Genomic DNA, 25631 nt, shown 5'->3' on the forward strand with positions numbered 1-25631 from the left:
ATCATGGAGCCGATTCACCGCCTTTGCAAATTGAACTTTCAGCCTGACACGACCTGACATGGCTGCCGTGTCTGGCTTTTCTATCGTGATGTCTAGTTAGCGTTTGCTGGCCGGGCAGTCTCTAGCGCCGTTCCCTTCTCGGCCTCGTGCACTTCCCCCGTTGTTTTACACCCACCCCATCTATTTGTACTAACTCTCATCAGCGTGAGAGATCTCGTTCTCCACGTCGACGATCTCGTAGTCCTCGCCGCAGTCGCCGTTCCTATTCACCTCGCAGTCGTTCCCGCAGTCGCGAAGAATACCGTCGTACTGAGCGGCGATCCAGATCACCTATGAGTGGCACAGCTGGTGCTTCCGGTGGCTATTCGGGATCTGGATTGGGAGGGCGAGGCGGTGGTGCCCCAGCTCGTTCGTTCGAGGATCGTGCCTTTGCTAAAGAGCAGATGATGCAAGCTGTTCGCGAATCTTCTCAGCAGGACCGCCGTGTCTATGTTGGGAACTTGTCATACGATGTCAAGTGGCATCATTTAAAAGATTTTATGAGACAGGGTGAGCTGGACGCCATGGAAGAATTTCGTTGCCAATGGGACGCATGTCGTACCGTAGGGCTGGAGGAACGAGGCTGACTCTTACGACTTGTGTCGCTGTTATTTCTAGCTGGAGAGGTTCTCTTTGCCGATGTCTTACTACTTCCGAATGGAATGTCGAAGGTGGGCGTCAATGCGTAGTTATGACTGGTCTTCTGGTTTTCTTTGGTCATTTTGATGGATTGTTGGGTTGACGGGTTGGGGCTTTGGTCTTTTGAATGATGTAGGGCTGCGGGTAAGTCTTGCCACCTATCTCTCTTTAATCTGGGTACTTTTGAAGCTAACATCCATTTCCCAGGATTGTGGAATACGCCTCGAGGGAACAAGCTCAGACCGCTGTTGCAACGTTGAGCAATCAGAACTTGATGGGCAGACTTGTCTATGTTCGCGAGGTATGAACCACCTACTAGAATATTGAACATCGTTTAACTTGTTTCGTGTTATGGTATAGGACCGTGAGGCAGAACCCCGATTTACCGGTCCCCCTTCTCGAGATGCGGCGGGCGCCGGCCGTGGCGGCTTTGGTGGCGGCCACGGCGGTTCAATGGGAAGTCGTCAGATCTACGTCGCTAACGTTTGTAGCCCATCCTCTACCATTCTGATTTTTTGTCCCCTTGCTTTCTTGTCCTTCTTACGGGCTCAGACTCGATCATCGCGATTGTGGATATTGACTTGAATATCTAGCTTCCGTTTAATGTTGGCTGGCAGGATTTGAAGGATCTTTTCCGCCAAGCCAGTAAGTTCAACTCCCCTATCTCCATTTTTAGTGGCTTTATCTTCATATACTAGAAACAGGTGGTATTAACGTACTGATCTCAACAGCACAACAAGGCAATGTCGTCCGTGCTGACGTGCACCTTGACCCGAATGGCCGTCCCAAAGGTTCTGGAATAGTTGCCTTTGAGAATGTAGAAGACGCCCGAAATGCCATTCAGCAGTTCAATGGCTACGATTGGCATGGTCGCAATTTGGAGGTACGTGAAGATCGCTTTGCTAGCTCCGCCCCTGGAGGGTATGGAGGCCGCGGTGGATTTGGCGGCTTCGGCGGCCGTGGTGGTTTCGGCGGTGGTCGAGGCGGATTTGCCGGACGCGGCGGCTTTGGTGGCTACGGTGGTGGTAGAGGTGGTGGTGGGTTTGGAAGTAACTTCAGCGGTGGAGGAGGCAACTTTGAGAACAACAATGCTTCCATCCCGCCAAACCCGTTCACTGATTTTGCAACCTACGGTGGGGAACGAAGTGCTGTCATCTACGTCCGCAATGTATGTTCCCCACTCTTTGCCATTCCACGGAAATATTGACTAACGAGCCATACACAGCTGCCCTGGTCTACCTGCAACGAAGATTTGGTTGAGTTGTTCTCGACAATCGGCAAAGTCGAACGTGCTGAAATTCAGTATGAACCAAATGGTAGATCACGTGGAACGGGCGTAGTCCAGTTTGATACCATTGAAAATGCAGAAACCGCCATCAGTATGCCTCCCTCCCTTTGATTTCGCTTGGCTGGATATCGGCAGATTGACAAATTCCTTTAGGCAAATTCACGGGATACCAATATGGAGGTCGTCCCCTGGGCTTGACATTCGTCAAGTACATGAACGGCGGGTCCAGCGATGCTATGGAAGTTAGCGCAGAACAGCCAACCGGCATTACTCAAGACCAAATCATGTGATTCTCGATTTGACGGACTCGTGTGAATTTGATCTGGGCGACGATTACTCAATGTTCTACGCGAGGGCATATCAAACGGCGTTGATGACCGATTCTTTTAGCTGCGTGAGCCATTTGTAACATCGCGCTCATATCTGTGTGACCTTATTGTTCTTGAAGCTTGAAGCCGATAGTCTGCTTCATTTTCATTAATTCATAATTTCCTCGAAGTCAACTGTCTCTCTGTACTACTTAATTTTTTCTGAATCGGTTACCAAAAAATTTACCAAGTCTGTATTGCATATTAGTTGCTCTTGTGCTGGTAGCATCGAGAATGTTTGAGCAAATATATATCCTTACTGGGTGATTTTGTGCATCAATAATATTTATTTGCTATTGTAAGAGGAGTGAGTAGCTATCGATAACATATATAATAATCACTTGGGAGATAAAACAAAGCACATTCGTGTGATGGGGTCCTTTACTCTGGGCCGGAATAAAAAGCCCAGGAGCCACAAAATATAGGGAATCAAAATAGGTCAAGAATAGTAGACGAAAAAGAGAAAATCGGCGCGTCAATACGTGCTTGAAAGTTGAATGCAGAAAAGATGAACTTTATATAGTTGACCCGGAGCCAAGATACGCACGCAGCACAAAACAAACTAGAGAAAGGCATACAAACAGAAAATGGTCTAGCTCAAGTGTTATTCGTTATGGGATACTGGCCCGGCACTTTCAAATCGCTGACCGTCGACGTTCGAGCTGGTGGCAGCATCGGCCGCTGCACGGCTGAGACATCATCGGCGTCACCACGTCGTTCCGCCATGCCGTCTACGTCACGTAGGTCTGCAAAAGCGGGGCCCAGCACGCCGGCGCCATTAGAAACCGGGGCTTGCCCTGCAGGAGCAACGCTGCTGGGGGCGCCCATGGATGTGGTGGTGGTGAGGCTCGGGTTGGTTTTGGTGTTGAGACTGGTGGGCTGGGTGGAGGACGGCGACAGCGCGAGGTCGGGGCCGGGGTCGGGGGCGCTGGGGCGGCGGTGGTTGGTGGTGGGCGAAGGGGTGATGTCGGGCACGATGATGGGCGCGCCAGTAGAGGCGGCGATGGACCGGATACGGGTCCCGTTGCGGCTGAGCTGGGGTGTTGGGGTGGTGCTTTTCCGGTTGAGGCTGCTGCGGTGGTGCAGGCCGGCGGGCAGGGCGCCGTTGGCGAGCCATTCGTCGTATAGACGGCTTGACTTCTTGGATGTTCTGGATCGGACGGAGTTGGTTCGCGTGTTGATCTGCACTGCGTTTGTTGAAGTTTCAGGGGGATCCGACAGCCCGTGCGGTTGGTGTTGATGCTGCTGGTCTACCATATTTGTACCAGCCTGGTGAGAGGAGTCGGGGTCTCGAGAGCTTGACTCGCTGATCGACTCGGGTATTTGTGACGTCCTGTTCAGCTGCACTTGACTTGGAAATGTTCCGCCTGGGTGCGCACGCCATCGAGGCTCATCCATCGATACTCCACGAGTAGATACCATCTGCTCTGAAGAAAAGGGCATCGCATCGGCTTCATCCTCTTCTAGCACCCCATCGCTGCTGATGGACGCAGCTCTGTAGCTTATTCCACTGACAGACCGCACGTGTCTTCTAACAAAAGCATTCCGGGCTTCGCCGGTCTTTTCCGTTAGGTTCTTGATGTCTTCATACCAAGCAAGCATGGTATCGTGAGATTCTGCCCGGAAGACCCAAGCGTGGCCCCGGTGCAGTGAACCAGTTTGCCGTCCTTTGAGCATAAACTTGTGTGATGACGATTCTGGCTGCGAATGGGACCCCAACTTTTGTTCGGGTAGGTATAACGACATCACTGGAGTTTGAGATCTAATGCGATCCGCTGACTTGAACTCATGTAAGTGAGTTGAAGATAAGACATACCTATGACGAGATTAATTCGAAGTCAAAAGCGTCTAAAAAAGAATCAAGACCTACCAGCCTGGTGTATAACTCTTGAGATACTTGCTTTTTCGTTCTAGCATTCCGGCTCGAATTTCCGCCGCAGCGGGATGGTCAATGCCAGGATAGGTGATGTTCCGAACATTCCGCATGGGTATGCTTGAGTCAATCATCTGATCGTTTTGGCTGATGAAAGTGTTCCATTCACGATCCTGGGGCATAGACAACGGGCCTTCTCGAAATCGTTCAATGGCGTCATATGCGGAATCTGCATCGCGCTTCAAGATGCTGGCATACGCGTTAAATGATTTTTGTATTTCACCTACAACAATCGATTCTAATTCACGGCCGGAGTTCTCCAGATTAAGATATGCCTATTTATTAGTTAGTAATTTGGTAAAAGTATTCGAGGGGATTCACATACTCTGTGCAGGTAATTTTCTTCTATCAGCTGTTTTGACAGCTGCTTCTCGACACCTAGCTTTATGATAAATGGGTCTCCCTTTCCAGACGTAGCTGCAGGATCTGTATCAACAAGGCCCAAGGCCTCGTGCAGGTTTCGTACAGCCTTACGCGTCCCCTCCATCTCCTTGTCAACAGAATTCTTAAAATCACCAGCCAGGTTTTTGATCTCTTTTATTTTGTTCTGTAAATCATCCCGCAGGTTTATTAAAAGCACGACTATGCCGTATTGGACATCTTTAGCTTTATTACATTCGAGTAGTGCCTGTTTGTGATATGACTTTAAGATGTTGGTTGCCTCTCCGATTCCGTCGGATTGGAGAAAAGTAGAGGGCCATTGGAGATTGCTCATTGCATTTGAAGTGGAGAGAAGAATTTTCGCTCTTTGTTCGTAGGATTTTTGAATATCGCGAAAAACCGCGATAAGGTCCTTAAGTACTTTACGCCATGCTACATTTCACATTGTTAGACCCCGTTTCTGTTAAGAGGTTTGGGGCAGCATAGAACACACCTTGAATTCTGGAAGCTAACACATCCGTTGGCGAACCCTTTGTTGGAATAGGAATATAGAAAGCACTGTTTATATCATCCTCTCCCACCCCGTACTTTTCTTTCTCCCCTAATTTTAAGCTCCTTACGCTTCCCGCGCGGCTACTCCGCTTGCTTCCGCCACGCCGCAGGCTTCCTTTCTTGCTTAGCGATGCTTTCTTTTTCAGAGTCGAGGAGCGCGCTGGCAGCGCAGTTTGCGAAAACGACACCTCAGATTCATTATGCGGTATGTCGTCGATGAGATGGCTGTCCATAAAGACGGAGTCCCGCCCGCCTAGCTCTTCATGGAAACGAGACTGATGGGGCATGGGGGCCGTGTCATCAGGGCCCATTCGGACCTGGAAGTCGGTAGGCTGAATTGAATTTGTTGCGACGAAAGAGTTAGGTCGAGAGCCATAACCACGGGTGGCGCCGTGCAGATGAGAAGTGATGGGGGCGGGATTAAACACATCCTGCGACGGCGTACGAGGTCTCGTGGCCGCGGCCATGGTGCAGTCGCTATACTGTATCCACTGCAGGTGTTGGGAGAGAGTGTGTCGAGCGCCTTTAATAATTGCCCTAGCAACGGATATGAAATTGGATAGCGGTCGGGGAGCCGTGCGTTCAGGGTTGTTTTGGGAGAAGAAGGTAGACACAGGCAGTCAGCAGGACTGTGGGAACAATCGAAGTGAGGTAGAAACAAGAGAAGAGGGCTCAGCACCGCCCAGATGAAAGTAGGATGAAAAGGCGCCGGGGTTGTCGCCGCGCGGTGGCTTTGCGAGGACCGGAGTCGTTCGTGGGTCCAACCAGCAAGCGGCGGGTGAATGACGTCTTGCCCAGCAGAGGACCCAGAGCAGCCTAGATAGGACCCAAAAGCGATCCGGGATAGCCCAACACGCGGAGCAGCCGGGGAGGGGGCAGTGGTGAGGCGGATGGCCGGTCGGTCTGACAGGATAACGCCCTTTTTATGATTCCGCTGTGGGTGAACTGGCGAATTCTCCTTTCTCCCCTGTTGATCCACAAGAAAAGGGGTGGCAAACCATTTGGAATCGCATTGAACACGGCTGTGGAGGAACTGTCTAGATAGTTCACGCAACTCTGACGCTACCAATTCCAAGACAATCCTGCATTGACACTTTGTTTCTCGATGTTCTGGGGTTGGCAAGCTGTGGTTTCGACACGCAGGCATCCAGGTCGCGGGCAAACCCAGATCCCGGCACTCCACGAACCACAGCAGGCCAGGGGGTACACCGTGCATGTCCTACAACATTCAGACTACAAAAACGCGCTACGGACTGCCGTCGACCGCTGCCAGCGAGAATCCTTCAAGATTTCGATATTTCTGAATTTTCTAGCGAGAAAAACAGCCACCAGCCACAGCGGTTGACGTCATCCATACGCGTTGGATAGTTAAGCAAGTGGCTGAGTAGTGAGCATGTGACTGTGAACTGGCTTGGCAAATAGTCGGATCTCGGCTAAATGATGATCCGTCATCAGCATAGATGAATTGGAAGGACGAATGACATGCTAGGTATCGATGAGGCACGGCGTGCTCAAAGAGAAGCGGAAGTATGCGGTTTGGCTGGCGGTGAATCGGAAATCTATGTGCGCGTTTTCTTCAGGTGTGTGGTAGAATGATAGCAAATATGTCGAATTGGAAGACAATTGAGCTCAAACCCCGGAGTAACAGTATACTACATGTAATGATTGAAGATAGAGAGAAAATAACAGTGGAAACCAAAGGTATGCGCTTTTAGGAAGCCGACGGCTGTGTGACGGGCACGTCGATGCCGTAGTTCTGTTTTATCCTCTCTCGCCTTCTTTCTGCGTATCCAGGACCATAGATACCTAGAGTACGTATTAGCAAGTTTTCAACGACGCGTACCAGCGCTGTCCCAAGGATTGGCGCATACCCCTTCCCTCTCCTAAAAGTGCAATCGTTTCTTCTCCCGGACTCCGGTAATTTGTTCGCAATGCCTGCCGTCTATCAAAGTCGTCTTCGGTAGGGGTGAGGCTGAAGCCCGAAAGCTTGCCTCCGGTGAATTCGAAAACACCTAGCACGGTTGCAACGGTAGCACCATAGCCAATTATTGCCGGAAATGAGCGAACTGAAAAAGGTACAGCATTAGCAACGCTTTCGAGGAATGCCAATCGCTTGGTAAATAAAAATTCAAGATCGAATAGCTTACCTTTCAAACCCATAGCAGCACCGGCGAAGAATCCACCCCATGTAGCATTCCAGTGATCTTCCTTCTCCCGTAAATTCGCAGACGCTGTCTTGACAAATTCATAGGCCCCACCCATTGTCGCTGCAATCAACGCCGCTGTCAGCCATTTAATAGCCCTCGGTTATAGATAGTCCCTTTTAATGACAATTCGTACCGAATAAAGCAACAGTGCTTCCTGTTCTCGTAAAAACGCCCCATGGGCCAATGTTCTGTTTTGCGAGGGTATTCTGGACGGCGGAAGCGAAGAGACCCACACTTCCGGTCATCAAAGTGCTCTTTATCGTCGCCCCGACGGCATCCTTGGGGTGGTAGGGCGTCTGCTCCTCTGCAGAAGACATGGCGGCTGCTCTGCGGTGGTTTGCCTGCGAACAGTCGAGATGTTGCGTTTGGTCGGTTTGGGGTGGTCACCGATTCTTGGCGCCTGCCATTGGCTGGCGGCGGTCTCGTCTCACGCCGCAACATTCGAACGGCTATGGAAGCTTGTTAGGCGCAGTTCATCTCCCCGTTTGTCGTCTGCCTGCACGGTGCTCTGCGTACGAAGAACCCTGGGAGAATATATTCCTTCGTGCTCCCGTCCTCGTCAGATCGTGCAACTCTACATTCCTTCGTACTTGCCTACCTATGACAACTGCCCCCCGCCGAATCCGCACAGAGCTCCAGTGTTTCGATACATAACTCACCAAGCTTTGTATCTTCACCACGTTGCTGTGGTGACTTCCCCCCATTTCACAGCTGGAACGACGTTGGCTCGCTGCTCCTTTACAAAGCTGTCTGTTTCCCCTATCAATGGTGCTTTTGTGTATCTAGATAATCTGTGGATCAACCAGAGCACCATTCCCTTGAATTTGGTCGTTTGACTGGAAGATACCAGAATTGCCAGCCTCGAGGGCGATTTAAGGTCGGCGGAGGCGTCGTTGTCACGCATGTCTCCACCACCATACCGTCCAGGTATTTATTTGACCAGCGCCTTTCTTTCTGTTGCGCAACTGACAGTGCGTGGAACTAGGGAAAACCTCTCCCCGCTTGATCCAGGATCTTCTCTCCTTCGATCCGACACATCTTCTGCACCAGGAGCTTAATAGTCTAACAGGTGTTCCTCTGGTTTGGGAAAATTGTATTAAAACGCCGGCTGGTAACCACTGTTCTCATCGCTACATTAAGAAGCCAAACCAGACCCATCTTCCCCCCGATGACAGCAACCAGGGCAACAAGTTCATCTACAGAGTTTCTGCAATATGTATGCACTGTCGGTATCACTTAGACCTAGTGATCATCTTCTCTAGTCTTGGTTCATTAAACCCTGGCCACCTCCACCACTGGGTATATGACCCTGAAGCGAAAGCTCCGAACAATACAGACGATCGGCTGAGATTACCAGATCAAGAATCTCAAAACTATCCATTTTTTTGCTCCTACCATGGCTGTAAAACTGTGATATCTGTTTCATTTGTCTCCCCTTATCTTTCACCAGCGTGGGTGTCACTGCTATCAGATGAGCATGCTGTAAAGCGCCGAATGGATGAAGCTTTGATACAATGTCCTGATAGGCTAGAGGGGGTTGGCTATCCACTTCCTATAACTTCACTAGCGACTCTAAAAGCCTACATTGATATTGCACTTCACGAACCTGATAGAAACAGACCGGTGGGGTTCGGCAATAAACGCTTTATAACAGCGTTTGGCTACAAAGGGCTACCATGCAAGGAACTACTGGGTTTTATAGGGTTTAAATTAGAGGTATTATTCTCTCTTGTTTCATTTCTTTTCTGCACTTTCTTTAGCATACATGTCAAATTTTTTATGTATGAGTATTGATGCTGCACTAGGATGACGAGAATCGCTGGTCTCCTCCTATCCCAGAGCCAACATCAACACTACCATACTTCGATCACGAACATGTTTTCTTGGACGATATTTCAATGGAACTACTAGTTTTGATGAAGCAACGGCCAAAACATGAGAAGGATAGCTATCTTATGGAACTGGCCGTCGAGTCAGCTTCACCCCAGTTCGGGTATTTGTTGGGTTCGAGAAATTGTTCGTGCTCACAAATGAATAAAAAAGAGGGGCAATGCTGATGTAGCTGCAGACGAACGGGTTCGTACCTTTCCAATTGGCCAGAACGAAGAAAACCAGTCGTAAGCCTCTCTGAAGCTGGACATTCTCTAGTAACTTCCAGTTGACCAGCGAGTCTCTAGGTATTACCAGGATTTAGGAGTTATGGAAGACATGTCGAACGACTTGCTTATTGAGGCATATGAACAACAAATAAAATCTGACCCAAGTCGAGCTTCGCATTACTTCAAATGTCTGCGGCATATTGGTCTCTGGCGGGGAGAGGGTGGCGCAGCGATTGATGATTTTATCCAGGTGCAATATGTCAATGGAAAATATGGTGATGATGAAATCGAAGACGCATATCGCTTTTTTCAACTTGATATGAAAGATACAAGCTTGTCCGAAGATACGATAATTGGGTCTTTTTGCTCACGTTTGGAAGACTCCCCGGATGATGGAAATGCACGCAGGTATCTTCGATATATTGGCTACCATCGAGATAGCGCAGGGATAAAAGACGTTGCTGAAAACTGTAAGCATCTTCTTTGAAATCTGTTTGCCGTATAGTGTTCCTTCTTATGACTTGAGGCAGATCCAAACGACGCTGAACGAGCTCTGGTGTATTTGGGTGTAGCTGAGACTGTAGCCGACGATGTCGTTGCCTCTGCATACCTCATAAAAGTATAAGGCTACCAACTCTTGGATCTTGGGAAATTATCTGACCCTCTCATGTGCCCATAGATTGACGACGATCCAGGATCCAAAGTATCTGCAGCTCGAGCCGTAACCTTAATTGCCGATCAACGAAAATCGGAAGTTCTTCGAAGTTTCATCAACCCCAACGAAGCTGCAATGAGTGTTGATGAGGCTTATCGTACATTCCAAATTTCCGACAGAAATGTTGAAGCAGATTCCATTATCGCTGCGTTTCACGTTTTTGCCAGTGAGGATCCTGACAGACTTGAGACTTACAGGGCAGCCTTGAAGGTACTTGCGAATGCGACAAATAGTGCCCAGCTCAAAAGCGCAGTTGGTGAAGATCCGATTCCGGAGGGATTTGATCCTCAAGAATGGCCTGTAGGCCTAAAAAACATTGGGAATACTTGCTATTTGAATAGCCTGCTTCAATTCTACTTTACCGTGGGCCCCTTTAGAAACATGGTGTTGCATTTTGAGGAACAGAAAATGGAATTGGATGATGAAAGCCTTAGTCGAAAAAAAGTTGGGTCCCGTTTTGTTTCTAGGTCTGAGATCGAGCGGGCCCAAAAATGTAAAACCCCTCCGTCATCGCTTGTTGACGCCCGTGCTAACTAAAAATAAGTTGTACGCCAGCTGAGATGCCTGTTTGAAGAAATGATAGCATCGCCGGCACGTTCGATTAGACCAGAGCAGGAACTTGCTAGATTGACCCTATTAAGCTCTTCGAGCGAGGCCGAAATCCTACGCCAGTCGCAAGATGAGTCCAATTTGCCTGTATATGGGCCTTCCTTACCATCAGAGATTGGTCTGGATGATAGTACTGGTGCTGCCGCTGGCGGACACCTAGCCAAAGGAATAAGAAGTAACAATAACAAAATTTCACCTGACCCCCCTTCATCGAGCAACTATGCAGCAACTGAAATCAGCGAACAGGAGAGCAGCGATCTATCAGAGCCTCCTAGCGATTTCGAGCCCAAGGACGCGGAGACGCAAATCACCCCTACATCTAAAGGTTCTCCAGATGGAAAAATCAATCCACCAAACAGGCCACCTCCGGTTCCACCCCGTCCGGCGAAGAACAAGATGAAAATGGAACTGGAAATGGGTGCACAACAGGATGTCACGGAAGTTATCAATAATGTGCTGTTTCAGGCACAGTGTGCAATTAAGGCTAACTCATATGATGCTGATGGCGGACAGCTTGACATTGTTACAGAGTAAGTCAGGCATTGCCGTATGAATTTTAGAGCTATTGTTGACCTTTTTATTGAAGATTGTTTTATGGCAAAACAAAGTCATATATCACAACTCCAGGCAATGTTCGCTGCAAAGAGGAAATGTGGTCAGATATTAAAATCGATATTCCAAGAGACTCTGACGATATGTATATGGCATTGGACAGTGCCTTTGACATGCAAAGAGTTCACGTGGATGGTGCAGAAGCAGAACAGCATGGTACCATAAGCATAGCTCCGCCAGTCCTCCAGATCCAAATTCAGCGAGTGCAGTTTGACCAGGTGGCAATGAAGTTGTTTAAGTCGAATAATCACTTACAACTAGAACCGATAATATACCTCGATCGATACATGGATACAATGGAAGGCGATTTCATTCAAAATACTCGTCGACAAAGATGGCGTCTTAAGGAGGAATTACGGCAATTGCAGGAGCGCAGACACCTGCTTGTTGACGAGGTAAGGCTACCCAATCACCAACGACATTTGACACCCTCTCAAATCATTCTTAGGCCGATAAGTCGTTGCCGTCCTTATTCAACGCGCTCAGTACCAAGTTAAGGGACTTGCAGGAGTTGCAAAACGCCTCCGACGATTCTAATAATAATGACGATGACGATTCTGTTCAATTCGATGAGACAACGATAAATTTTCTTGACAGGTTGGAGACAGTGGCTCGTGCAGAAATACAAAGTATGTCGTTCCTTTCTTTTGCTAGCTATATTACCGTTAGGTCTATTTCGTTTGTCTATCTTGATACGCTGACACCTCGATACAAAGAGATTGATCATCGAATTGGCGAAATTACAGAAATATTGAAAAACCAGTTTTCCGAACACAAAACTATTGCCTATCACCTGTATGCTATATTCATCCACCGGGGATCCGAATCGTCGGGCCACTATTGGATATACATTTTTGATTTTGCCAAAGGAATGTGGCGCGAATACAACGACGAGATGGTACGAGAAGTAGAGCATCTATCAACCATATTCGCGTCTCAGACAAGCCAGCAGTCAGCGTCACCATATTTCCTAGTATACGTACACAACATGCTCAAAGAGCGGATTGCTCAGCCAGTCTGTCGTAACGTCACGAGCTCTCCGGTAAGCTCTCCGGTAACGGACGAACATTCGGCTTCTCCAGATTTACCAGTAGAAGAAGAAGAAGAAGTTAGGAGCTCGGCCAGACCAATTATTCGACAGCCTGTGCCAATAGCCCCAGCTCCCGCCCGCCATGAGGCCCCGCATCAAGATGTGGAAATGCACGACGCCCCTCAAATTTCCAGCCATACAGAGGCTAGTCAAGGTAGGAAATCAACCCATTCTATCATGATATCCCAGGGCCAACATCATATCCCGTCTTATGAGCCACCAGCCCGTTGCTCGTGGACGAAAGACTTTACTGACATACTTGATGTGGAATGGTAGGTGTGCATGTGATTACTCGTGAAGTATCGCCGTCGCCATCTCCAAAGCGGCTCCCTCTCCCATTGAAACGGAAGCCTCAGGAAGAAGAGACCTAGTATATTAAGGAAAAAAAGACTTGGGCGTAAGAAAAGGAAATAGAGCAAGGAAGACTGTTCTTCTCGAAGTTTCTCATTTGTTTCATGATCCTGGACGTTTTATATCCATCTTTGCATTGCTACTGTTTTACAAGAACCATGCTTTTCTCTATTTATGGACCTTTAAAGGCTTATGTGGTTAGTCATTGCAGGCGCTTGCATGGTTTTATATCAATTATTGCTTGAAAGTTCATTGTCGGCGCTTACTGGACAAATCTAGAGGAAAATCAGAGTTTAGGGGGTGGGTGTGTGGTTTAAATAGGTCTGGCATTATGGCGTTGGTGTAGTAGGACTCAAAATTACTCTTTCGGTGCACAGTATTCGTGGATAGGGCTACAATTGATACAAGATATTACTATATTCAAGGGTCTCCATCAGGCGAATACGGAGTAGCCCTGACATCATGAGCGTAATTTAGTTGTTCCGGATCCGGTTCGGGGGTCGGATCCGATGGTCCAAAGTGTCTTGGCGCGGCGTTTACAAACGGAGTTAAGTCCCGTCAAACGCAGCCAATCGGTATCTTCTTACGGAGTACTTCATGCAGCCGGCTATTAGACACTGGAAAGGTCAATCGGGAGGAAAGGACAAGTATCATTATTTTTAAAGATATTCAGCGACTCTGTTTGCATACTGACAGCATCTCTGCACCTGTGCCGGAGCGTGCTGCCGATTGCCGAAGGTGCCCGCATGCAACTGCGGCAAATAACGGAAGGCACTCTGGTTGGCTGGGGGTTGCAGAGGTAGTTAGAGCCCTCGGGTACCATCACAGGCTCCAGAATCTCCTGAAATACCATCCTGTTACTCGGCCACACAGCACATTTGGCATGTAATTAAGGGAATGTCATATTTTCCTTACTTGCATAGATTGTCCTGGTGCATCAACAGAGCTGTACAAACATGACCCAGGGAGTGCTTGCGGAGCATATCCCCGGAGGTGGCATCCGGGAGTGTCAGGTCTGGGCACACGACTTTTGCCGGCGCCAGCTTAACCCCAACCGCGACAGCCGCTTCCCCGCCCTCTTTGCTGTTCGGTTTTTCTGGCCGTCTTGCTCTTGCGCCCTTCCTATCTTCCAATACTAATTACTCGTGGGAGAAGGTTAGTCATAGGTGCGCTCTCAATAACTCCTCTGTTTTGCATTGTTGCATCTTTTTGGCTTCCTGGTTCAAGGACCGCGTGTCTTCCGCCGAATCTACCGTGAACCGGTCCCGTAGCGCTGTTGCTGCTTCTCCAAAAGCTTACCGCGCTTTTCCCCAATCGAGCGTTTTCGCCGCTCGGGACGCTTGTGGGTAACTTCAAAAGACAGCCGCTGGCGCTTTTTTGGTCTGGCTGAGCTTTCGGCCGTGTCAGGACTCGAACCTGTCCGTTCTCTCATTCAGCGTTGTTCTCAACTCTTAACTCTGTGCTTGCTTGGTTTGCATCCTCTTCAGCGTTTCGGTCGCAATTCCGTATTGCGGGGAAGACCCTCTGGTTGAACACTCTCCTTCACACATATCCATAGCCCACCATGCAGCTGCGAAGCTCAATTCACTGCTTGCGAGCTGCAAGGCAGTTCTCTGCCAACCCGGCCAAAGTACGTGCCTAGGCGTTGATTTTATTATCAAGTTGTCGAGCTAACCATCTGAGTTGAATCAGCACCAAAAGTTCCTTGTCCGTGCATTTTCCAGCTCCTTTGCTCGATATGAGATCAACAAGGTCGTGCCGTCGGCGGCAGAGGCCATCAAGGATATGAAGTCTGACTCCACACTTTTGGCCGGTGGTTTCGGTCTCTGTGGTGTGCCAGATACCTTGATCGATGCTGTCCACAATACACCAAGCATAAAAGGCTTAACTGCTGTCAGTAACAATGCCGGTGTTGATGGTGCTGGCCTCGGCCTTCTTCTTGCCAGTGGACAGATCAAGAAGATGATTGCTAGCTACGTCGGCGAGAACAAGACTTTTGAACGCATGTATCTCTCGGGGCAGATTGATTTGGAATTGACTCCTCAGGGAACCCTTGCCGAACGATGCCGTGCAGGTGGTGCTGGAATTCCAGCTTTTTACACCCCAGCTGCCTTCGGAACAGTGGTCCAGACTGGCGAACTCCCCCTCAGAAACAACCCAGATGGCAGTGTAGCTCTGTACGGCGAACCGAGGGATGTCAAAGTCTTCGACGGTAAAAGCTATGTCATGGAAGAATCTATCAAGGGCGATTACGCTTTTGTTAAAGCCTGGAAAGCAGATAAGCTTGGAAACTGCCAGTTCCGCTACGCTGCCCAGAACTTTAACGGAGCTATGGGCCGCAACGCTAAGATGACAATTGTCGAAGCTGAGCACATTGTCGAGGTCGGCGACATTGAGCCCGCTGCAGTCCACCTTCCTGGTATCTATGTCAAGCGCGTTATCCAGAGCCATACTGATAAGAAGATCGAAAAATACACTTACGCCAAAGAAGGAGACGAAGCCGATATGTCTGCTCTCGGCAAAGGAGACACAGCTAGCAAACGAGAACGCATCGTCCGTCGCGCAGCCAAGGAGTTCAAGAACGGAATGTATGCTAACTTGGGTATTGGTATGCCAATGCTGGCTCCTAGCTTTGTTGACTCCTCCGTCGAAGTCCAATTGCAATCAGAAAATGGTATTCTGGGGCTTGGACCTTACCCCAAGAAAGGTGAAGAGGATGCTGATTTGATTAATGCTGGTAAGGAGACTGTTACATTGCTACCAGGTGCATCGTGCTTCGGTAGTGATGAGTCTTTCGGCATGATTCGAGCTGGACGAATCGATTTGACCATCTTGGGTGCTATGCAAGTTAGTGCCAAGGGTGATTTGGCCAACTGTAAGCCCTTTCTTTCACATGGGATTGTTTCACTTATGCCACGTTACTAACACAAATTCCTAGGGATGTTACCCGGTAAGATCAAGGGTTTTGGTGGTGCCATGGATCTTGTCTCCAACCCATCTAAGACCAGAGTCGTCGTCACTATGGAACATACCGATAAGAAAGGAAACCCCAAGATTCTCAAGCAGTGCGAGTTCCCCCTCACTGGGCGCGCTTGTGTTAGCAGAATCATCACCGATCTCTGTGTATTCGATGTCGATTTCGCAAGTGGTCTAACCCTTATTGAGCTTGCTGAAGGTGTTACTGTTGATGAAGTCCGCACGAAAACCGAGGCGCCTTTCAAGGTTGCTGACGATGTGAAATCTATGGTTTAGATACCATTCACCCCATTTTTGGAAATGGCAGGATGAGCCTTTTAGCGCGAAATTGCTCCTGTAAATATGCCATGTGTTTTGCTTTCTGGTTTTTGCTTTCATTAGATATATATGGCATGTGCATGTAAGTGATAAGATATACCATTTGGCTTTTATATTTTGATTAATGATTTCATCAAAATTTCTCCCTAACTTTCCCGGTGGTGATTCCGAGCTGCGGTGGTTTCTTTTCTTTTGGATAATGGAGCTCTGAAATCGCGACTTGTCCCACCAAGGCTGAAGGCATTTATGGGTAATTCATATAATATTTATCACATAGAAACCATGGATCTACTATCACCGTAAAAGGTCACAATACTTTACAATTATATAATGTGGCCAACCCAATGCCCATCAAAATCCTATGCAGAATACACTTTTCATTTCAGCCTGAAAACACCGCTCAGTTTCTTCCGTAGCCGTCCTAGGACACTTCGATGTGGGGCCTCCTCAAACTCCTTAAGTAGCGTATCATAATAAGCCGGCTGACTAGCTGGATATCGAAGCGAATTCGGCAATGGATACTTTTTCTGGTATCTATTCTCCAGTAGCGAATACAGTGCGTTTACGTTCTGTGTCGAGAGGAGAGGGGCATCATCTGAAATGGGAGATAATGGAGATGTAGGACTAGGGGTCGGCGGTGCGGATTTACGGAAGAGTTGCGACCAGCGCGATTTGGGTTGGGTTTCTGGGGCCGGCGGCGGTGTGAGGCGTGATTGGAAAAAAGTTTGGACAGAGATTGAGGATGGGCGGAGAGCGTCGGTGGGCCAGCGGGCGATAAGCCGGCGAATGTGATTCGTTATTTGGGAGCGGGATAGCTGCAGGTAGAGTGCTGGGTTAGAATCGGTGTTATGCATGGCGAGAAGAGAAGGCATATAAATCCACCTACATTTTGCATTGCGGTGGACGAGAGGGATGCTATACTAGAAAACTTTGCAATAAGAATTAATGATAGGGTGAGCAGAGTATATTACAATTAGCGTGTCAAATATGAGTATTGCAGCCCAATTCCACGTTGCAAAGCTCTGTTCAGGCGCATGGCGAAGCTGCTCTGCATTTTGATAATCAAATTCCACTGCAAAAGATTGGCTGAAGGCAGTCGCGGGGCCGCTAGTCCGTATTAAGCCTAGTGCATGATGCCCATCACGTGCGGTCGTCCGACGTCAACCTGTTGCGAAGCGCTGAGTCGCCACGGAACCCCCGGAGGTTTCTTCTCCTCACCCTTGGCCTTTTCTTCCTTTTGATTTTGCCCTCTATTTCGTTTCTGAGTCTCTCACTGTGCTATTTATTTCCTAAGTCCTACACTAGATATTTTCCTCTTCAATATCCTTTTTTCTTGCTCTTGGCCATGAGCTCCCATCGATATCAGCGCGTAAGTATTACTCTACTCACAATGGATCCTGTCTGTTGCTGAAGCGCTCTCGTTAACCAACTTCCTCTAGGTTGATGACCGCGTTGATGACGATGACGACCGTTCCGTAAATCCTGTTACATCCGCCCCATATCCTATCCCAGCTTCACCACCTCCGTCTTTCCACTCCAGAACCTCGTCGTCTTCCTCTAGGCCTCTCTTCTCTCAAGATCCTTTACACAACGATGCCGACCAAACCCTAGTAGATACATTTGGCGATGATGGACCAGACTCTGATGGGGAAGGTGAGGTCGATGATAGACAACGGCTTATGAGGGGCAGCCCAGGCCAGGGCAACGTAGGAACCCAAAACTCAAGCGACACCCATGGCTCTTCTACGCGCACGACTGCTTCTATACCTAATTACGGTAACTCAACCTTCTCAGGCGTTCCCCGTGTGATACGATCCGCCGCAAATGATGGCGTGTTCGCAAACTTGGACGCGAAACCGGAACGGGGCGAGAAGGAAGAAGACCTACCACCAGTATGCCCCTCACTTAAAAACATTTGGAATATATGCTCATATCCTAACGTTTGCATAGAGCTATGAACAAGCCGCTGCGGACGCCACCCCTCCATACTGGGAGACAACTATCATCGCACCTGGGATGTCGTCAGATGAGGTATATGTTGACGGCCTCCCTGTCGGTTCCGTATTTTCGTTTGCCTGGAATGGCATGATCTCCACCTCTTTCCAACTAGTTGGCTTTCTCCTCACATATCTTCTTCACACTACCCATGCTGCCAAAAATGGTAGTCGAGCTGGTCTTGGCCTCACATTAGTGCAATACGGATTTTATATGAAGCCTGGTGGCAGTAATTCGGATCCCGCTTCGTCATCCGGTGATTCGCAATTTGTCCCGCCAAATCCAAATAGTCACGACTTTGCCCCTGGGTCAATCCCTGACAGTGGCACTTTTAATCCGGGCGATTCTCCGAGCGGAGGCATCAGCACAAGCGAGTGGATTTCCTATATTCTCATGATTGTTGGATGGTTGATTTTGATCCGGTCGATCAGCAATTATCTCCAGGCACGACGGCACGAGCAATTAGTGCTACAAAGCCCCGACAGAGGCCTTCCGGTTCCAATAATCGCGGTTGGAGAGCGACCTGAGAACACGGTATAGACACAGAGCCGAATACTTTTGCAATTTGTGAGCGTTATTACTGGCCATTTCCTTATTATTGTTTTACGAGAAAGCATGTCATTGCTTGTATTTTATTTTGTTTTGGGGGGGTGTTCTTTGGCGTTCAGCGGGTCTACATGCCTGGGGTGACCGGTTGGAGGCAGGATATGCTACCCGTGTTCGAAATTTTAACACACCCTACATACATATGGGGATGAGTTTTTTTCCCCTGCGCTCCTTTCCCCCTCTCCTTTGTGCCGAGAGGAGTACATATCTTGAAGCTTGCGCCTCCTAAGATATCGAGATGATTATATTTCAGCTTACCATAATATACTTGTGGGGTACGGAGTATAGACATGTATCTACATACCATTCGCGGTGTAGCACCACTAGTCAACATGTTTTTTTTTAGAATACTAGCAGGGAACAAGATGATGACAAGGGAATTGAATGACTAGGTCTTAGAGCCGCCTTTTATCAGGCAACAGAATAATAATTGAGTCAACTGACTTGCGAAGTGCCCCCTAGGAATTACGGTACTCGTTTTCCAACTTCTGGACGGCGAAGCCGCCAGTGGAGCCGCCATCAGGCACCAGCGAAACGAACGCCGTGCAAAGGCCACCCGAAGCCATATGTACACCGCTTTAGCGGTGGCGCTGCCGAAGAAGCAATAATGAAGGAGCTGTCGTACATTTGAGGCGCAGCACTGCTCGCTTCGAATTTGGAACGCCGTCGGTTTTGCATGGCCTGTCGGATGCTTCTTGGTCGCCTGTTGTTGGGCCGCATCCTTGCTTGAAGCAACAAATCGCCAACTACCGACAGAGGGCTGAACGCGACAAGGACGACGAAGGCGAAGACGACAACGAAGCGACATCATTTTGATTAACTATCCTTTGCAAGGATCAGATCCGTCGCGCTCTGCTGGTTAGTCGACGCGTCGCGAACAAAGTGCGCCTGCAGGATATTTAGCTTCAAGCCTCCAGGCAAACAAGCCCGCCATTCCGGTCAGACCGTCAGGCAGCCAGAGGTGAAGTCCCTGCATAGTTATATACACACACGCGGGCGGGCTCCAGATGCGGAACGTCTTTTCTTCTTCCAGGTTGCTCGTTATGCAGAGGTACAACAGCCCCCAACGCACAAACTGCACCCCCTTCCACGTACACATCGTCCCCTTCAGCCTCGCAGCTACGTTCCGCATAGACTCCGAATGCAAACTGCCCTGATAGACTTCGTTCCTTTTCCCAGAGTTTTCCCTCCCTCCTCCCCGAACCCAAACCCCCTGATCTGGTCAGGCACCCGCATGAATGGCGCGCAGAACCCAGGATCAGCCCGCGCTGCCCTCTGACCCTGTCCTGGCCCGATCCCTCCTCTCCTTCACCACGCTCGCCTCAAACCCGCCCAATTATCCACGAAACCCTACCCAAGAGCGACGGGAGCCTTTGGTGCTGTACATTGTGAGGGTGCCGGGAAGTAAAGGTATGTATATACATACTACACCTTCCCCGCATTTTGATTCTGCGATAAGAGATAAAAGAGCACAACTAATTGATATTGCGGGGTGTCACCCAACCGTATAAAGGACAGATGTTTTCTTGTCGCCGCTGAAACCACCTACAAAGTCGAGCATATCTCCCGATTCGATAAATTCCTCTTTATATTTCTGTCATGTCGCTGGGCCTGGTGATGATGTTCTTCTAGAGGACATTGAGAATGAAAGAAAAGTAAGCCAGGAGAAACAAACTGTGGGTGACAATGGGTGTGAAAAAGAGGATGAGAGTGGTAAGAAGGGGATGTTAGCGATGCTGAACCGCGTGCAAAGAAAGCCAGTTCCTAGCACGGCCCCTGATACTCCCACAGCGAAAGCACCAAGTCCAACCCTTCCTCTTTCAAACGGCGCGGAATTTTTATTACCGAAAGGTGCTGTCGACAAGGAAAATGCACAGACTCACACATCCACCGGTACGCATCCCAGAAATGGAACAAAAAGTGCAGGAGAGTCTCGTACTTCTCGACTTTGGGACTCTCCAACTCTTTTAAGACGGCCTGTCGCCCATGAACAAGACACGTCTGAGGCAAACGAAAGGCATACAAGAAAGTGGATGCCACGTGGAACCTCTCCAGTTCGAGAAACTTTTCATCGTCTACGAAGCAGCCTCGATATAACGCCAGGGCGGCCGAACTGGGATGCTGCGCGCCCTATCTTCAAACCAAAAGCTATAGGAAAAGATCGGCTGGGAGGTCTAATAAACTTTACAGCTGAACCAGGGACAAATCCCCTATTTCAGAAAACCCGTCGCAGTGATGAAGGGCCTCAAGAGATTTCTCCTCCTTCCCCATTTCACATCACTCTTATACGTCGAGATCCTACATATGGAAACCAATGGAACGTCGGCACTATCACAAATTGCGCAGCTCCATCGGAAGCGACGTCTGATGGATCGATGACAATTGAAATCACAACACCAGGATATAAAAAGCTCGCAGATAATAGACCAATCTCCTTCGAAGATTTTGGAATCAGTGACCCAACCTCAAACTCCAAGCCTAAACCAGTTACCAAGCCAACCAACCCTCGCAGCGGGCCGCTCAAATTTATGCGCACACTAACGCCTGTCAACTATCCCATTTCATATGAACCTATCGAATTCAGCCCACAGCGGCGAAAAGCATATCCGGTAAAACTCAGGGGTAACTACGCATTCACATCACCGTGGAACGGCACTTGTACTTTCGGACCTGGCGTAAACTGCCGCACTATACGCTGCAGACACGTCATACCTTCTCCGAATACCTCATTCTCGTCGTCGTCATCATCTTCAACTTCTTCCGCCGTTACTGTTGCAGAGATTCGGTTCAATCTTCCCACCTTCCCATCTACCTCTCCACGCCCTAGCTCGGCACAGCATGCGGGAGAAGTAAACAGCCCTAAACCCAACAGTGACCCGATTTCTTACCCACTGGATGAGGATCGATTAGATTTGAGTCTCGCGAGGGAGCGAGCTGGTGGTGGAATGAGAGGAAACTGCGCGAAGCTGGGCAAGCTGATCATCGAAGATGAAGGGCAGAAAATGGTGGACCTTCTTGTAGCAGCGTGTATGGGAGTCTTCTGGGGCATTTATGAGGCTTCAAACAATGCGATGAATACTTAACAGACCTTTTTTTCGTTAAAAAAATGCTTAAGCAATTTGTTTCAAAACTATCTCTTGCAGCTTTCTTAGATGCCCGCCGTTACGACGTATCCTTCCTTTTTTGTTCTGTCGTACTTTGGCCTTTGTTTCAATTTTCTATTATTCAGAGCCCTTGATACCAACAATTTTCTAAAATATTTTCTTCCTCTTACCATGCCCGGACTTTTTATCTTCAGCCACTGCCGACCCGCCAGGACCAAAGACCTCGCCTTCTTAGTTAAGATTTTATGAGGCTCGTGGTGGCTTGCCTTTGTACGGAGTACGCTGATGCATCAGCTACGGTGCGACTTGCTCCACTACCAGGCAGAGTTCCCTCCAGTGGCGCCGCACTGGCCTGATTAATGGATATTCTGTAAGTGGCCTTTCTTGGATCCTTCTAATGCACAGGCAAGACTAACCCAGAACTGATCATGCCAGTTCATTATCAGCTTGGCTGGTAGACACCCCTTTTTGAGAGAAAATTCCGCCTACCCTATGAGGCCTTTCCTTGTATTATTTTCTGTGAAGCTAGCAGCTTCAATTCACAGCTTAACAATGGCGACGATAAGTCAGAAATGCCATCGCTGCTGAGCCGCATGAGCCTAATCAACCCCAACTCTCTGGGCTTGCGGTGAGGGCCTGATATCGCCAAGCTTTATGACATGATACAAGCTGTTCCGTGTCCCACTCATCTGAGCTTTGTTAGTTGCAATGCTCCTACCTTATTAATCTGAAGCAGTTGTATCGACAGTGCTGCACCACCCTAACGAAGCTCCAACTAATGATTGGCTGTCAGAAAATCAGGCCACCTCCCAAAGGGAATTGCCGAGAAACACTAGACCAAATAGGGTTAACTTCCGATATCAAGCCAGTCGGAACCTGTTATGCCGCCCCACATAAAATAAGCATCATTACAGTGGACCCAAACCAGCGCCTTGGGTCTTGGCCGCTCTGATGTATAACAACGATGTTCTCCTATTAGACCGAAGCCGTGTCCCAAGAGGGGGATATCGAGGAGGAAGAGGAAATTATTGAACGCTGACTGACAGGTTCCATCCTACTAACTGGGTGCCTTTGTTTTTTTCTACTGTCTTCTTCAACCATACATCCACGTGGGCGTGCTTACACCATCCACTATGTTCTTTTGGGCGAATATTGCAGCCTACGGGCTCTTGGCGGTCATTGGGCTTAATCTCATCTATCAGTGGCTTTTTAAGAAACTGAACAGAACTCAGCCCCCTCTAGTCTTCCACTGGATTCCGTTTTTGGGCAGCACAATCAACTACGGAATAGATCCTTATAAGTTTTTCTTTTCTTGTCGCGAGAAGGTAGGGTTCATCACTTCACAGCATTACTTAAATATTGGCTAACTATTTGATTCTCTCATCAATACAGCATGGCGATATTTTCACCTTTGTCCTTCTAGGCCGCCGAATCACTGTCTACTTGGGTGTGCAGGGCAATGAGTTTATCCTCAATGGCAAGTTGAAAGATGTAAATGCAGAGGAGGTCTACAGCCCTTTGACAACTCCAGTATTTGGGTCTGATGTGGTATACGACTGTCCCAACTCTAAGCTGATGGAGCAAAAGAAATTCATCAAATTCGGGTTGACCCAATCAGCACTGGAATCCCATGTCCAGCTCATTGAAGCAGAGGTGCTCAATTACCTAGACACATCACCCAATTTTCACGGTGCATCTGGTGTGGTGGATATTTCGGCTGCCATGGCTGAGATTACCATTTTTACTGCTGCCCGAGCCCTACAGGGCGAAGAGGTCCGTTCAAAATTGACTGCTGAGTTCGCGGAATTGTATCATGACCTGGACAAGGGGTTCACCCCAATAAATTTCATGTTCCCATGGGCTCCTTTACCGCATAATAAAAAGCGAGATGCTGCGCATGCGCGAATGCGTGCCATTTATATGGATATCATAAACAAGCGACGTCAGGCGGGAGATGAGGTCACACAGTCTTCAGATATGATTTGGAACTTAATGCGCTGCACCTACAAGAATGGACACCCAGTCCCTGACAAGGAAATTGCTCACATGATGATCACACTACTTATGGCAGGCCAGCACTCATCTTCATCTATCGGCTCCTGGATTATGTTACGGCTGGCGTCTGAACCTCTGATGATTGAGGAGCTCTATCAGGAACAGGTAGCAAACCTTGGCTATAGCGGCCCTAACAACTGTTTTGCGCCAATCCAATACAAGGACTTAAACCGTCTACCACTCCACCAAAATGTCATTAAGGAGACGCTTCGCCTGCATCTATCCATCCACTCCTTGATGCGCAAGGTGAAAAACCCATTATCTGTTCCCGGTACTCCCTATGTTATCCCTACAACGCATACCCTCCTTGCTTCCCCGGGTGTTACGGCACTAAGTGACCAACACTTCCCCAATGCCCAACTATGGGATCCTCATCGCTGGGATAATAACCAGGCAGATCGGGATGAGGACAACGACGAGATGGTTGACTACGGTTACGGCGCTGTATCCAAGGGCACGGCCAGCCCCTACCTCCCCTTTGGAGCAGGTCGGCATCGCTGTATTGGCGAGAAATTTGCCTATGTCAACCTCACTGTTATTGTAGCGACTATGGTGCGCCACATTAGGCTGTTTAACGTCGATGGGATGAAAGGGGTACCGGCAACTGACTACTCATCTCTTTTCTCGGGGCCTGTAAAACCGAGTCATATCAGGTGGGAAAGGCGAACCCCCGTATAGACAAGCAAGCTAGCCGCTCTGTATATGCACAGGGCATCCATACTACGGTGGCTCTTTAGTACCATGTGCAACCCACAAAGTATGTTCTACGGTAGGCTTAGAATGTCTTGTTTAAATGTATTTACGTACTTATCATCCTAATATAATCGTTCAGAATTTTATCTTGAAAGTATTAATACTTTAAGTATCTTCTATGCTTACGAAAGCTGACAGCTTTGACACTCATGAGTTTTTCTGCACATCCATTCTTACCCTATTTGGTTTAAACATCCATAACCGTCCGGCCTTTTCTGAGGGATTCAAAGCAGTAGAATCGGAGAAGATAATAGCTTACAAGTACTGCCATAAATTCATCATCAGCTACTTGCCGCTACCACTGTAAAGTAGTAGGTTTGTAGTATTCAGTTGTCGACGGTTAATGATTGGAATAGCAAGCTGTTTTAGTCGGTCGCATACTCTGTACGAAGTAATATTTTCGGCAGACATTATACATGCGGCAGCCCCTGCAACATGAGGGGCAGCAAATGAGGTACCACTCATTATCACAGTTCCTCCAGCTCTGGCCGAAGGGATTTCATATCTAGGGGCATAAAGATCCACTGTAATATGAACTTTAGTTTCCACTTGGCAGGTAAGGTGTAGCAGGCAACATACCCTTCGGGCCGTAATTAGACCACAATAATGCAGAATCATTCCTGATACTAGCAGCTATAACACACGCGCCCTCAGTGCCCTGGGGAGAGCGCAGGTGTGCGAGTCCCTAATGAAATCTAACAATCCAACTAGATAAACAAGACGATTCATACACACATCTTCATTCCCTGAGGGGATAACCACAAAAAAATCCTAGCCCCGACATTTCAGCTAGGCCCTGCTCTAGAGCAAGAGATTTGGAGCTTGAGGCTTCGAATACAAGTATGGCCTTTGGGGGAATTTGGTGCTGACGGGCATGTTGTAGCGCCCATGTCATCGACTGCAAACTTCTGAGCTCATACTGGCAGCCTTCTTGGCCTTGT

At 48.6% G+C, this 25631-nt stretch overlaps 8 protein-coding genes across 8 annotated transcripts; 6 read left to right on the plus strand and 2 right to left on the minus strand.

Annotated features, from left to right (window-relative positions):
* Nucleotides 1-332: 332 nt before the first annotated feature.
* Nucleotides 333-2256, plus strand: GBP2 (g-strand binding protein; the record flags this gene model as incomplete). The annotated part of the gene is made up of 9 exons (XM_049254431.1): nt 333-549; nt 658-710; nt 815-822; nt 886-979; nt 1039-1161; nt 1272-1323; nt 1377-1846; nt 1904-2057; nt 2120-2256. 9 exons carry the CDS (start codon nt 333-335, stop codon nt 2254-2256), a joined length of 1308 nt encoding a protein of 435 aa, XP_049106578.1.
* Nucleotides 2257-2931: 675 nt separating this feature from the next.
* SLM2 (phosphatidylinositol 4,5-bisphosphate-binding protein) lies at nt 2932-5667 on the minus strand (the record flags this gene model as incomplete). Its single annotated transcript, XM_049254432.1, has 4 exons — nt 2932-4150; nt 4205-4542; nt 4593-5080; nt 5142-5667. 4 exons carry the CDS (start codon nt 5665-5667, stop codon nt 2932-2934), a joined length of 2571 nt encoding a protein of 856 aa, XP_049106579.1.
* Nucleotides 5668-6911: 1244 nt separating this feature from the next.
* LOZ57_005402 (uncharacterized protein) lies at nt 6912-7724 on the minus strand (the record flags this gene model as incomplete). Its single annotated transcript, XM_049254433.1, has 3 exons — nt 6912-7006; nt 7072-7482; nt 7541-7724. The coding sequence occupies 3 exons, from the start codon at nt 7722-7724 to the stop codon at nt 6912-6914; spliced, it is 690 nt and encodes a 229-aa protein (XP_049106580.1).
* Nucleotides 7725-8309: 585 nt separating this feature from the next.
* UBP2 (ubiquitin-specific protease ubp2) lies at nt 8310-12808 on the plus strand (the record flags this gene model as incomplete). The annotated part of the gene is made up of 10 exons (XM_049254434.1): nt 8310-8334; nt 8393-9123; nt 9213-9423; nt 9476-9524; nt 9585-9976; nt 10037-10125; nt 10186-10714; nt 10766-11360; nt 11417-11837; nt 11891-12808. The coding sequence occupies 10 exons, from the start codon at nt 8310-8312 to the stop codon at nt 12806-12808; spliced, it is 3960 nt and encodes a 1319-aa protein (XP_049106581.1).
* Nucleotides 12809-14447: 1639 nt separating this feature from the next.
* On the plus strand, nt 14448-16135 carry LOZ57_005404 (uncharacterized protein; the record flags this gene model as incomplete). Its single annotated transcript, XM_049254435.1, has 3 exons — nt 14448-14513; nt 14576-15758; nt 15822-16135. The coding sequence occupies 3 exons, from the start codon at nt 14448-14450 to the stop codon at nt 16133-16135; spliced, it is 1563 nt and encodes a 520-aa protein (XP_049106582.1).
* Nucleotides 16136-17522: 1387 nt separating this feature from the next.
* On the plus strand, nt 17523-18712 carry LOZ57_005405 (uncharacterized protein; the record flags this gene model as incomplete). Its single annotated transcript, XM_049254436.1, has 3 exons — nt 17523-17546; nt 17617-18069; nt 18128-18712. The coding sequence occupies 3 exons, from the start codon at nt 17523-17525 to the stop codon at nt 18710-18712; spliced, it is 1062 nt and encodes a 353-aa protein (XP_049106583.1).
* A 1304-nt stretch (nt 18713-20016) lies between these two features.
* On the plus strand, nt 20017-21861 carry LOZ57_005406 (uncharacterized protein; the record flags this gene model as incomplete). Its single annotated transcript, XM_049254437.1, has 2 exons — nt 20017-20188; nt 20297-21861. 2 exons carry the CDS (start codon nt 20017-20019, stop codon nt 21859-21861), a joined length of 1737 nt encoding a protein of 578 aa, XP_049106584.1.
* Nucleotides 21862-23015: 1154 nt separating this feature from the next.
* On the plus strand, nt 23016-24615 carry ERG11_2 (Lanosterol 14-alpha-demethylase; the record flags this gene model as incomplete). Its single annotated transcript, XM_049254438.1, has 2 exons — nt 23016-23207; nt 23275-24615. The coding sequence occupies 2 exons, from the start codon at nt 23016-23018 to the stop codon at nt 24613-24615; spliced, it is 1533 nt and encodes a 510-aa protein (XP_049106585.1).
* Between the last annotated feature and the right edge of the window lie 1016 nt (nt 24616-25631).

Source organism: Ophidiomyces ophidiicola, assembly GCF_022830035.1.
Source record: "Ophidiomyces ophidiicola strain CBS 122913 chromosome Unknown scaffold_27, whole genome shotgun sequence".
NCBI lineage: Eukaryota > Fungi > Ascomycota > Eurotiomycetes > Onygenales > Onygenaceae > Ophidiomyces > Ophidiomyces ophidiicola.